This window comes from Equus asinus, chromosome 9, assembly GCF_041296235.1.
Source record: "Equus asinus isolate D_3611 breed Donkey chromosome 9, EquAss-T2T_v2, whole genome shotgun sequence".
Lineage (NCBI taxonomy): Eukaryota > Metazoa > Chordata > Mammalia > Perissodactyla > Equidae > Equus > Equus asinus.
In genome coordinates this window covers 41,098,659-41,112,196 of record NC_091798.1, presented here as the reverse complement: position 1 = coordinate 41,112,196, position 13,538 = coordinate 41,098,659, and the positions used below count along the sequence as shown (strand labels likewise).

The following is a 13,538-nucleotide window of genomic DNA, read 5'->3' as shown; positions in this document are numbered from 1 at the left end:
CTGGGATAAAACTTGGCTTCTCCACTAAAGAACTACTTAACCTCTTTTGGTCTGTTTCATCACCTGTAAAATAGAGTACACCATCTACCTCCAGGGAATATTGAGTTACATGGGATAACATACTTGAAACACCTTAAAAAAAAAAAAAAAAGACAAGTTTCTCTTTGGCATGCATGTGGAATCAGGGAAGATATGAATTAGTTGGGCCCCAGCAACTTGAACCTCCTTCCTTAAGGCATTAACTTTGGGATCATGATCTCAGACACCCTTTGTATATATCCTTCCACAGGCAAACTGAGCGAAAAGACAACTAAAATCTAAGGCTGAAGTTATTTGCCATGACTAAACTGACACATGCCTTGGAGAGCTCACTCATACTGTCTCCATAGTTCAGACCTTTCTAGGAACAGTCCTAAAGAATCTCAAGCACACAAAGTGTATTCTTAAATATGGTTTAATACTCTTCTCCATTTCTGTACATCACAACACCAAGATTTTGCTGCTTAGGATCTCTCTGTAGAGGCTATAGAGAATGCAAAGGCTACGGTTTTCACCCCCTCTTATTTATGTGTTTGTATGTGTAAGTGTAATACATATCAGTATATATTGATACACACATCAATATATAATGCAATATATATCACCGAAGAGAACACATTGATTAAAGAAATACAAAAATTTGGCATCATTTCCAAACTTAAATAGTAAAAATAAAAACTACAAAAGGAGCTGCATACCCTAAATGTATCATGTGAAACAACAAGCATATTCAAAAATGTAAATTTACATCCAATTTCTCTGGTCTTGTCATATCACATTAGACCCATTTACAATGGCAAAACCCTAAGGTACTGCTGTGAAGAGAGCATGTTTGCTCACTCTTGGGTGTTCTGCAAACAAACAGCAGAGCCCAAAGCAAACGCCTGTTCCGGTGAAGCCTCCCGCGTCGGTGAATACCAAAGAAGTGACTCTTCTCACTGGGGGTTGAGACATCAGGTTATACATCAACAAACAGTCATTTGGACCTCAGAGTACAGTGTGAGAACCAGAAGCTTTACATTTAAGACATACTCCCTTCATTCAAGTGAAACAGGATTATTGGAACGATAGGCAGGTCTGCAACCTGGGAACAAGGAGCTGGTTCAGACCAATAAAGCTACGAGTGACTGAGTCAAGTCAGTGAAGAACAGCAGTCAGGCACTAAAGTGTTAAAAGTACCCAATTTGAAAACCAAATGCACCCCACTACTCTATCAGTGTGGGGGTGATACCAATCGACTTTTAAAACCTTTGGTCCTTCAAAGTCCATTTGGTATGCTTTTTTCCTTTGCTACCACTGGGCACATCATATACACTTTGTTCACTGTCACCACCTCGGGCACACCATGACCTTGCATGTCAGCTGGGGTCAAGTCCGACTTACAGCCCAGCTGTGAAGCATATGCTTCAGGTTTTCAGGCCCACTTTTGGATCCAACATGGTTAAGTCCTTGGTGCCAGAAGCTGTGTCCCATCCCTTCCCACCCCTGCCCTTCCCACCCCCCTCCCATAATTTCTCATATGAGAGGTGCTTATTATAAGTCCCATATTCGAAACAGATGCTCCTACCCCACCAGGAGGTCAGGGGTTTGTAATTACATGCACAGTCATACATGTCTTGTCTGTCGTTCCTGTGAAAAACCTTGTAGTTCATTTTTTAGGAATCAAAACATTCACATAATCTCATGCCATCCAACACAAGGAAAACACAACCACCTCCCTTTTACCAAGGACAGACCCAAGCAAAATAAAATATTCTTTAAATTTCTTTGCTTCCACTTAAATTGCATGTTTTATTTCTCCCAATCCCAGCAATAGCACAGAAGCCCCATTATATCCATCCCAAACTGGTTTCTAGTAGGCTAAGATTATGGGAACCCTTGTCAAAGAAATTGATGCTAAGAGTTCCCAAACCCTGGGCACAAATGCGCCTGCAAAACAGATGGAAGTAAAACAGTGCACTGGCCCAAATGCTTCATGTGTCAGTGTGACTTTGTAATGCAATTTGCATCCTCAAAACTGACAGTCTGGAGGGGGAATGGGTAGTGTGAGGGAGTGAAGTTGAAATTGCCTCCTATTAGCTCACCCTTTCAACATTAAACAGAGACCAAGAGAGAAATGGTTCCAACATTTCACCACATATATTTCTTCTTATGCAGTCTAAGCTGAGAATGCCATGTAAATGGGTCACTGCGAAATGCAGCAATTTAATTTATCTCCAATCAAAATAAGAAACAAACCAGTAAGATCTCATTTCTATTAACTTTTGAAGGTTTACAGCAGTTAAAGTATTTTTGCTTCTATGTATGAAGGTTAAAAAAATCATTTTTTTTTTCATAAAATACAAGAGCAACCAATTTCACCATCAAGTAAAAGTAAAAACTGGGATTCTTTTTTAAATTAGTCCAAAGTGGCATTTAGGAACTTAGTTGTAGGCTGCTGCGCTGACACCATGACAAACCTAAGTGTAGGGTTGGGTCTGGTTTTGTTTCGGTTTTCTTTTCAATATCCAATGCTCATGGATTAAGTTCTGGAAATGTTCCAATTGTAAGGCAGGGATCTGTTTGGATTCCACCACGGGTATGCTCCTTGGGTTGGATGCTGGAGGGTGAGGCACGTTTTGCCGGACCCACGTCGACTACCTAGTAGTCATCAAGGTCAAAAAATTCATCGTCTCCTCCTTGGTATTCCATTCCCTGGAAATCTACTCGGTACCGCAAGATACCTGGGGAAACAAACCAAAGAGTAAATCACCTGTGTTCACGGAATGGGGAAGGTCCACTCTAATAAAGGAAGTCCAATTCCCTTGCAGAATTATAAACAGCAACAAGGCGATGATAAAAAATGGTTCCAACCAAGGAACCTGCAGCCATGTGCTGCCTCAACCTCCAGTCTTGTGGGTGATGAGCACACCTCACTTGAAGTAACTTTATTTTGGGGTAGCCAGGAAAGGCCTTGGCCTGAGACCCTGGCGTTAAGCTTAGTTTTCTGATTTGCTACTTACCTCCAATTCCACCAAATCCTTTCACAAACTGGGATCCTTCTTGTGACTTATCTGTGACAATTTCCAATGTAGCTCCAAATTTTTTATAGTTGTTAGCAAACCATTCCAACAGGGGCATGCTCTCAATCAGCTCATGTTCTTGTCCTGTCTACACGTGCAACCATGAGACAGAGACACAGTGGAATTAGGATATATCAAGATTCAGTGACTCTTGCTCCCATGCCCACCATCATTCTCATTCTCCCTCTCATTATGTGTACGTGTGTAAAACTCTCTAAGTAAATTCTGGTTTCTGATGACAAACCGAACAGCACAGAAATTCTGATTATTTGAAACAACATTCCTCCTCAGGTTCTAGCCTCAGTAATGAAATATCAACATACATTTAGCAGTTTTTCAACTGATGGTCCTGTTGTCTCTGGAAGTCAGGCTGTTGTTAAGTGTCTCTAGGCAGCACTCATTCAACAGCCCTGAAGAGACATGCCAGAACTGCTTTTTGGAGTAGCCTTATAAAAAACAAAGTCCTTCAACTCAGCATTTGAGGAAGCCACCACTTAAAGGGATCTGTGCTGGTGACACTTTAAGCTGTGGTGATGCATTTAGACCAAACCTGCAAAAGCCATTTCAGAAGAACTGATAGAGTGAAGACAGCAGCACAAGTTTCACAGTGCAGGAGAGGCACTATTCCATGAAATCTTCCTCTCTACTATTTTAAAGATGAGAATGTTTTAACTACTTTAAAAATAAGGAACCATAGTAACTATGACCTGGCCTCCTTCCGTGGAATTAGATGGGTATGTGGCAGCTAGGAGCTGAACACTTCCCATTGCCCTCCACTGCCAACAAGTATGAGGTCTGGTTTCCCAAGGCTGATCCTCTACACTGCCAGTGCTCCAACATACGAATTTGTTTCCTTGCATGTATCATCAAACCAAGAAAACAATCACATACCTCTTTGTCTGTGAAATGAGATTTATCCTTCTCTTGTTCTGGAGTCAGGTAGAGAATTTTCTCCTCTGCAGTGATGGGGGGGAGGGGGGGGGAAATGTGTTAACCTAGTTCTCATATACTAGTAAGTATAAGTCCCATGAGATGAGTCAGGTTAGATGAAAGGGCTCCTGAATTCATTCTATCAACCTTCTTTTCATAAGCATATTAATCAGCATGCACTGAGTGTCTACTAGGTATACTGCTCCTATCATAAGCAAACACCAAAGACATTCCAGACACAGTCCTTGTCCTCAGGAAATTTAACAATCTTAAACAGGCATGTATCAGTTCAAGCAGAAACATCCATGCAGGAATGTGTTACAGATTGAAGGAGTGGGGAACAAGGTGTAGGGCTGCCTTCTGATTGCTCCTGAAATCAACCATCTCTCCCAAATCTCCACCCCAGGCTTCCTGAATACACAAGTCAGTAACAAATAGCATTCTTATCTTCTAATTCTCATACCTTCTGTGCCTTGGCAATGAAGAACATATCTCATTATATCCAGATTTTCATAGACTATTAGAATCTCTACAGCTCCCATTTCTAAAGCCTTTAGTGTATCTTCAACTCCAAAACAGTACTTGCCCGTGTCCTGGCTGATTTCATCAAAGTATCGCCCTGTGATTAGGCAAAGGTCAGTAAGGACATATATTAAAGTTTCCTTTATAGATATAGACCCCTTTACTCAAAATCAAAGAAAAAAAGTCAACTTAAAAATGAGTAAGCACCAAAAGTCAGTGACAAATCATACCACTAGGTGAGGCTCTGGAAATTGACCCTAGGAGGTAACAGTTGGGCCAAATACTATACAACCACCTGTAACCGTGCGTGTGCTCAGTTAAATTAGAAACAAAGTGAAGCAATGGCCACATCAATCTTTAATTCGGGCTCTCTATTCAACACTCTATTATGAAGGGTAATTAATATGGGAAATAAGACTGAAATTTGGTTCCTACTGGGAATATAAACACATTTATGAGACCTAATGACTAAAGGAATATTAAAAATAATGATTCCACTGAGGAAGAATTAAACAAAATGCTAAATTTTCCTTTTTTACCTTTCAGTGTCTTTTTCATACATGCAATCATGTACATACATATACACACACAAAAACATTCACAGAATAAGTCAGGTGCATTTCACTGATACCTATTAATTTCTTCTCTTGAATGAATTTCACGTTGGAGAGGACTTCAGTAGATAACTCAATAGCTTGGTTGAATCCATTTTCACCACCATAGGATATATCAACTAATTTTAAAACTTTTGATTGCAACCTCTGACACAATTAAAAAAAAAAAAAAAAAAAGCATTATCAGTATTTCAAACACCTTTACCAAGACCCACTACCTCTATTTTTCTTTGGTGAGAAAGATTGGCCCTGAGCTAACATTTGTTGCCAATCTTCCTTTTTTTTTTTTCCCTCCCCAGTACATAGCTGTATATCCTAGTTGTAGGTCCTTCTAGTTCTTCTATGTGGGATGCCACCTCAGGATGGCTTGATGAGTGGCACTAGGTCCATGCCCAGGATCCAAACCGGCGAACCCTGGGCCACCAAAGCAGAGTGTGCAAACTTAACCACTCAGCCATGGGGCCGGCCCTTCCACTGTCTCTTAATGGCATGCAAAGCTCAGCAACATAATCACTGAAGTCTAAAGAGAAAGAATATGGGGAAGGGGCCCAGTGTAAAACTCCCCAATCATATGACGCATTCTATTAGACCCATAAGAGACTAACTCATTAAACACAAACAAAACTAAGTTTCTTGTGAAGGCAAAGGGGGAGCTATTGGTTCCTGCCATATAAGGTGGTAGAGTAAAAGACACATTCTTTGGTGAGCCTTCTACTGCAATGCTACACCTCCCCTCCAGAACATCATCTTGGGAATGTGTCACGGCTAAGCCCATGTCGTAAACCAAAAGATCTTACGGGATTAAATGCTTTAGGCTTAATCAGCTCTGTCTATTGCTGAGTCTCACTGCTTTACTTATCTCCAAGAACAAATCAGAAAAAGACAGGAAAAACCAGCTCCTAGTTTCTTTGAAATCAATCTCCATTTTAAAGCCAATTATGGCAATCCACTAAACCAGGGGCCTCCATAGGGCCCAGAAAGATTCTATCTAAAAATGGCTGATTTCAAAAGAGAAAAGGCCCAGAAAAGCATGGGGGAACGTTTCCTAATAAACACTCGGAATTCTACCAACTCAGAGATAGGTTTTTAACACAGAATATATCACTGTAAAAGTAAAAAAAAATGTGCATGTCCCAGTACTCAGAGGACTCTCCACTCCCACCTAGAAGCTTCCATAGTGGAGCCTCCACTTCTCACTCACCTGATCAAACATATCAGATTGACTTAGTTCAGTTTTAAAGTCAGCTGATCCAGCTAAAACGAGACCAGCCACATTTACTTTGTCCCCAGAAATAAATAGCTGTACAGCAGTCTCAGCTACTTTCCGAACATAGTTATGTCGCTTTTCCATTCTTAAACGGGCAAAACGCAAGGCTGATTGACCTCCTCTACCTTTGACACAAAAAAGTGGCGAGAGAAAAAGGTGATTATTAAGAAGCACAGGATGCCTTGCTAATTAAAAAGTAATTAAATGATCATGCTATTACCCAAGAAAAGGACAAAGAGGAAAATCACTATTCCCTTAACTAAATGTCTGACACAAACTGTTACTTGTTTCCAGAGGGTGACTACTAATTCTCTTGTCAAAAGAAGAGCTACAGCACGAATGAGTCATGAGTCATTTCATGATGCTTCTTCCATCATCTGGATTTACTTCCCCCCATTATCCTATTTGTTTCCTTACTGCTACGCACAAAGCAAATGGGCTCATGTTCTCTTCCTATATTACCATGTTTCTTTGGGAGATCCACAGTGAATTTGTGCAGGACTTCTCTTGTGTTTCCTTGGAGTGTGCCAAAAAGTGCACCACTACCATCTATTACAATGAAGCCAAACTTGCTATCATCTGAAAGTAGTGCTGTAAGAGCCTGAAAAGTAAACACATGTACCACACGATAAATTGCAAAGCTTTGCTAGGGTCAAGACAAAATCTGAAAGGAGATATATACAAACCCTTTCACCCCACTCAGAATGGTACAAGTACTACAGAAAAACCATTTTATGGAATAATTTATAGATTTCAGCTATAAATATGTAACTCCTATGGACAAATGTGAACCCAATGCAGGAAAAAACCAATGATATCAATGTGAAGCCTTGCAACAAACCTGACCTGGGCCCATGAATACAGAGTTACGGGGCTCAAATTATTCCTAGTCCTTGATTTGACTTAGACTGATAGTAGTCTAGGGAACATAACGTTCAAATTAAAAGTCAACCTTCCAAAAGTTGACTTTCTGTTACCATTAATAACCCCAGCATTAATAGACAGTATTCATTATGACAAATAAGAATATCTCATAAATCAACTCTAGAGTAGGAGTATATGAGTACAAAACCCAAAAAAAGTCTATAAAAAGATCCAGCTCTGAAATGTTTCATTTAACTTCTACGTCTTGAGCATCATTAATGATACCAGGATATAAAACTCAATTTTATTTTAAAGGTATTATAGCTAATGCTTATGAGTTTCTATGGAGGAAAATTTTCTTTCTGGGTTAGCATTATTTCTGCCTTCTGAAAGAGCAAATATTTAAACAGTCTTGGGACCCATATAGATGGGCAAGAGTTTTTTATTTTATTTTTTTCCTTTTTCTCCCCAAAGCCCCCCAGTACATAGTTGTATATTCTTCATTGTGGGTCCTTCTAGTTGTGGCATGTGGGATGCTGCCTCAGCATGGTTTGATGAGCAGCGCCATGTCTGCGCCCAGGATTCAAACCAACGAAACACTGGGCCGCCTGCAGCAGAGCGCGGGAACTTAACCACTCAGCCACGGGGCCAGCCCCTGGGCAAGAGTTTTTATGATGGAGTTTGAATACTATAGGCTTGGTAGAATACCAATTGCTAGGTGGCAGCCTCTTTAGAGCTAAGAAATCATTGCCCATTCGATTTTATCTAAGGAAGAAAGTAACTCATTCAAGAATTGACTAGCAAGCAGATTAATTACTAAGAATCAATCTTTAACCAAACCAACCTGATAATTAGCAGTAAGACAAGAATGTTGCATATGTTAAAATTTTTGCCTTATTATAATGATCTCTGTTAGGTAGCTTGATTAATTTAGGGCTCAAGCAAGCTTGGTCATCAGGGAACAGACTTACCCCCATAAGAATGTACAATTATTCTGATTAAACAGGACATGAATTGTGTTTTGCAGTATGCCACATTCATATCTCGTTATTGACATATCAATTAAAGCCAAAATAAACAAAGCTAGCAAGATTAAATGGTACCTTGGAAAAGGACTGAAGGTTTAGAAAAACCAATGAGGCTAAATTAATATGTAAGCTAAAGCTAGATAAAATGGGTACCAGGTACTGTTTAAATTAACAAGATTCAAAATCTGCTGTCATCAAAGCAAATACAGGTAAGTGGGACAGGGTGGCTAAGAGCCTCCTCAGTGAAGCTTTGCCAGAAGGAGGCTGTCATAGCCACAAACAGTCTCACCCATCTATGTAACCAACCAAGAGCCAACTGGATTTGAACTTCCTGCCAAGTTAGCAAAAATCATCCACTGTAAATTGTGTCGACAAATGTCAGTTCTAATCCCACTGTAGAGGTTTCTCCCTAGGTCGATGAAAGGCAAGAGACTGAACTCGGAGCCAGCTGTGAATTCCTGATTGTTCTATTGTTGACTGATTTAGGTCACTCTAATGAGGTTTCCTTTCCACCCCTAAAGTTCATCTTATGGTAGCTCTGTCACTCAAAAGTTTCATGGATAATAAAGCTCTTACAGTCCTGCTACTAAAGATTTCACAATTTGTGAGGTAAAAACTAAGGGTGCAAGGAATATAGGTAAGTATCACGAGCACATAGGGAGAGATGGAGATCAGGTAGCCAATTATTTCTTTGCCTTTAATTAGTTCTCCAAACCTAGCTTAGCACTTTCAAACATTCTGAATGACTATGTCATTCAGTGTGTCATAATAAATGTAAATTCTTTCATTTTTTAAAAATAGCCAACCTTGTAACATGGTACAACGATTTAGAAGATAGTCTTGGAACTCTTCAAAAGGTTAAACATAGTCACTATACGACCCAGAAATTCCATTCCCAGGTACATACTCTCCAAAAAGAAACCATACGGTCACACAAAAACTTGTATATCTATGTTCAAAGCAGCATCATTCATAATAGCCCAACAGTAGAAACAACACCAATGTCCACCAACTGATGAACAGATAAATAAAATGTGGCACATCCATGGATAAAATATAATATGGCAAATATTATTTGGTAATATTGGGAATAAAAAGGGATGAAATACTGATATATGCCACAACATGGATGAACCTTGAAAACATTATGCTAAGTGAAAGAAGCCAGACACAAAAGGCTACCCATTGTATAATTCCATTTAAAAGAAACGCTCAGCACAAGCAAATCTATAGAGACAGAAAATAGATTAGTGATAGCCTAGACCTGAGAGATCTTTGGGGATGGGGATGAAGGGGTAGGACTGCGAGTGACTGCTAATGGGTATGGGGTTTCTTTTCAGGGTGATGAAAATATTCTGTGCTAGAACTTCTTACCTCTGTATGGAATTTGTTGTCACACAAATACAACGACGTATTAATTGGTTTGAAAGGTTCAAAGTCAATGTTGACTTTCTTTTCCTTTCCTTCTTCGGTTACAATTGTACCACAGTAAACAACCAGTCCATTTGGAGGTACTGCAAAGAACACAAACAATTTCTCTCCTTAAACCCATAGCTATTTTTCCTCAATAAACAGAAAATGTTTCAAGAGCCTATTGTCCCTGCCCCTTTAAATCATAATTTAAAGCAAAAATATCTGTAAATCTCCTAGGCAGAATTCTCACCCTAATTTTGAAAATTCCTCTTGAGATGTTTTAAAAAAGAAGGATTTACTCCTTTAAGTATAGTAAATACTACCTAACTTTAAAAAATTTAAAAAAAAAAAAAAAAAAAAAAAAGGAGGTTAAATTCCAAGGCCAAACTGACTTTGCTGACAGCTGGGTGAAGGAAACACTAGTGACCAAAAGCATCATGACAGGATCAAAGTGGAAAATATAACCATGACAAACAAAGAAGAAGAAAATGACCAAGCTCCAAATTACCTTTGTTATAAAGTTTGAGTCTTTGCTGTACAGATGTAATGGCTCCCAAGACTGAAAGGCGGTTTACACGTGATTTAATGTTAGATGCAGTTCCAAACTCATCTGCTAACATTTTTGCCACTCTTGAAATCTGGTCTTTGGGAGGAATGATCAATGATATCATGCTTGTGCCATTGCTGTGGAAAAAAGAATAACATTAGACGTTCAAGTCCCACATAAGTAAATTCATGCTTATCATTAGTAAAGGGAGCTAGAATGAGATGCTGCTAAAATAGTAGAAAAAGATCACTCTCAAAGTGACCAGGATGGTAGGAACAATACCAGTGTAATCAAAGTATACCCAGAGCTAGGAATGGTGTGCAGAATACGGTAGGTGCTCAACTATTTGAACGAATACTAGCTACGTAATATCAGTTTAATGTAAAGAAGGCACTTTAGGGGATGCTTGGGAAACACTTCATTCCCTAAGGACAAAGAGAGAAGCTTTGATGAGGCAGGTGACGACGGGCTGAAATCTGACAGTGGGTCCATGGCAGAGGTTTGGAATCTGGTGGTTCTTCAGCGGGAGATGCCATCACAGGATGATGCAGTAAGTCGTTCCAGTTCTAGATGAAATACCAACTTAGTATTATCCTTCTCCCCCTTTTTCCTTAAATTCCAGGCTCACGAAAAAATTTATAATCACCAACTTGGCACTCTATGTACCCTGATAATAAGAGCGCCTTGGAATTTACACAATTATCCCAGTTAGAAAATCGCTCTCTCTTACACACTCCCTCTCTAAATAAATGTCTAAGTATATTTTACATTTTAATCGCTTTTGAGTTGAATTAAAAAGAGCAATGCACTGAGAGCGTGACCAACTCTGTGTGCCCAAACAAATTCAAGTTTCTAGAATTAAAAACCGGCACCAAACTCCCAACTATGGGGGACACCACCAAGGCCCTATCATACAGGTCTTTTGAGCAGCCTCTCTCTAACCTCAATACTGATGCCAGCAACATATTTTTTTACCTACACATTTTCAACATATTTATTAGCACTACCAGTTAAGAAATACTCCATTTCAATACCCCAACTTCTACTTGAAGGAAACATAAAACTACATTATCAAAACATATCAGTTCATCACTAATCATTAGGGTAATGCAAATCAAAACACAAAACCACTTCACATCCATTAAGATGGCTATCAAAAAAACCACCAGAAAATAACAAGTGTTGGCAAGGATATGGAGATACCGGAACCCTTCCACACTGCTGGTGGTAATGTTAAGTGATAACAGCCAGTATGGATTAACAGCATGGCAGTTCCTCAAATAATTAAACATAGAATTACCATATGATCTAGTAAATTTCACTTCTGGGTATATACCCAAAAGAGTGAAAGCCAGGAACCAGGTACTTGTGCACTAATGCTCATAGTAGCAACATTCATAACAGCCAAAAGGGGAAAACAACTCACATGTCCATTGATAGATGAACAATAACAAAAAAAGGAAGGCATAAAGATACAGTGGAATATCATTCAACCTTAAAGGAAATTCTGAAACATGCTACAAGATGGATGAGCCTTGAAAACATCATGCTAAGAGAAGTAAGCGAGACACAAAAGGACAAAAACTGAATGATTCCACTTATATGAGGTACCTTGAGTGTCAAATTCACAGAGACAGAATGAATGGTGGTTGCTGTGTCTGGCGGGGAAGGCGAAAGAGGGAGTTTGTTGTTTAATGGGTATACAGTTTCAGTTTTACAAGATGAAGAGAGTTCTGGAGACTGGTTGCACAACAATGTCAATGTACTTAACACTACTAAACTGTATCTTAAAATGGTTAAGGTGGTAAATTTTATGTTGTGTATATTTTGGCACAATACAAAAGCCAAAAAAACCAAACTATGTGGGGCTGGCCTGGTGGTATAGTGGTTAAGTTCATGCACTCTGCTTTGGTGGCCCGGGCTTTGCAGGTTCGGATCCTAGGTGCAGACCTACACATCAAGCCATGCTGTGGCAGCATCCTACATACAAAAAAGAGGAAGACTAGCAACAGCTATTAGCTCAGGGCCAATCTTCCTCACCAAAAAAAGGGGGGAAAAACCCTCAAACTATGAACTAGTTAGTCCATTTGTAAGTTAAAAAATTTAAAACACACATTTTCCTTAAAACAGCAGTTCTCAACCTTGGTTGCAGACTAAAATCACCTGGGGAGTTCATTCTAGCTGACTGCTCTTCAAAAAAGGTTCCCATAAGTTTCATTCCTTGAGGTGCTCTTCTCATCTCTGACTCTCACTTTAGGAAATGCAAATGCAATGAGTTCTCATTAATACCCAAACAGCATAGAAAAATTACTATGTAAAATACTGGATTATTGGGCTGGCCTGGTGGCGCAGCAGTTAAGTTTGCATGTTCCACTTCAGCGGCCTGGGGATCCTGGGTTTGGATCCCGGGCATGGACCTACATACTGCTCATCAAGCCATGCTGTGGCAGCCGTCCCACATGTAGGCAAAGGACTTGAACAGACATTTCTCCAAGATACAGGATATGGAGAAACTGAAACCTTTATTCAATGCTGTCAAGAAGGCAAAATGGTACAACACTTTGGAAAAGTCTGGCAGTTTCTCAAAAGGTTAAACACAGTTATCATATGACCCAGCCATTCCACTCTTAGGTATATGCTCAAGAGAAACGAAAACATGTGTACACACAAAAACTTGTGTTCAGGGGCCGGCCCGGTGGCGCAGTGGTTAAGCTTGCACATTCCACTTCTCAGCGGTCCGGGGTTTGCCGGTTCAGATCCCGGGCGCCGACATGGCACCACTTGTCAAAAGCCATGCTGTGGTAGGCGTCCCATGTATAAAGTGGAGGAAGATGGGCATGGATGTTAGCTCAGGGATGGTCTTCCTCAGCAAAAGGAGGAGGACTGGCAGTAGTTAGCTCAGGGCTAATCTTCCTCAAAAAAAAAAAAAATTTTTTAAATAATAAAATAAAATAAAATTAGACAGTGGTGATTGCTGCACAACTCTGAATAAAACAGTGAACTGTATACTTTAAAAAGATGGTAAATTTTACAGTATGTAAATTATATCTCAATAGAGCTATTATTTAAAAAATCTATGGGAAACACTCAGTACCTAATAGGATATTCCTTATAAGGTCTCTTGGTCTCTTAACCTGACAGCTTACTAGAAATGCCAAAGGATGGTGTTCCTGAGAAATGTTAATTTATGTTTACTAAATTAACGATAAAGTGTTAATGTTTAAAAAACCAGATTATCAATTTCATGAGCGG

At 39.5% G+C, this 13,538-nt stretch overlaps 1 protein-coding gene across 2 annotated transcripts in view; it reads right to left on the bottom strand.

Moving 5' to 3' along the window:
- Positions 1–438: 438 nt before the first annotated feature.
- ETF1 (eukaryotic translation termination factor 1) overlaps positions 439–13,538 on the bottom strand; it is a 29,956-nt gene continuing 16,856 nt past the window's right edge. For both annotated transcript variants that reach the window (XM_044780561.2, XM_044780563.2), the window contains exons 3-11: positions 10,248–10,423; positions 9,701–9,840; positions 6,897–7,035; positions 6,369–6,559; positions 5,185–5,314; positions 4,495–4,650; positions 3,993–4,057; positions 3,042–3,189; positions 439–2,762 (exon numbers count right to left, since the gene is read on the bottom strand). In XM_044780561.2, coding sequence (XP_044636496.1) covers positions 2,680–2,762; positions 3,042–3,189; positions 3,993–4,057; positions 4,495–4,650; positions 5,185–5,314; positions 6,369–6,559; positions 6,897–7,035; positions 9,701–9,840; positions 10,248–10,423 — 1,228 coding nt within the window. In that variant the 3' untranslated portion in view covers positions 439–2,679. The remainder of the gene's footprint in view (positions 2,763–3,041; positions 3,190–3,992; positions 4,058–4,494; positions 4,651–5,184; positions 5,315–6,368; positions 6,560–6,896; positions 7,036–9,700; positions 9,841–10,247; positions 10,424–13,538) is intronic.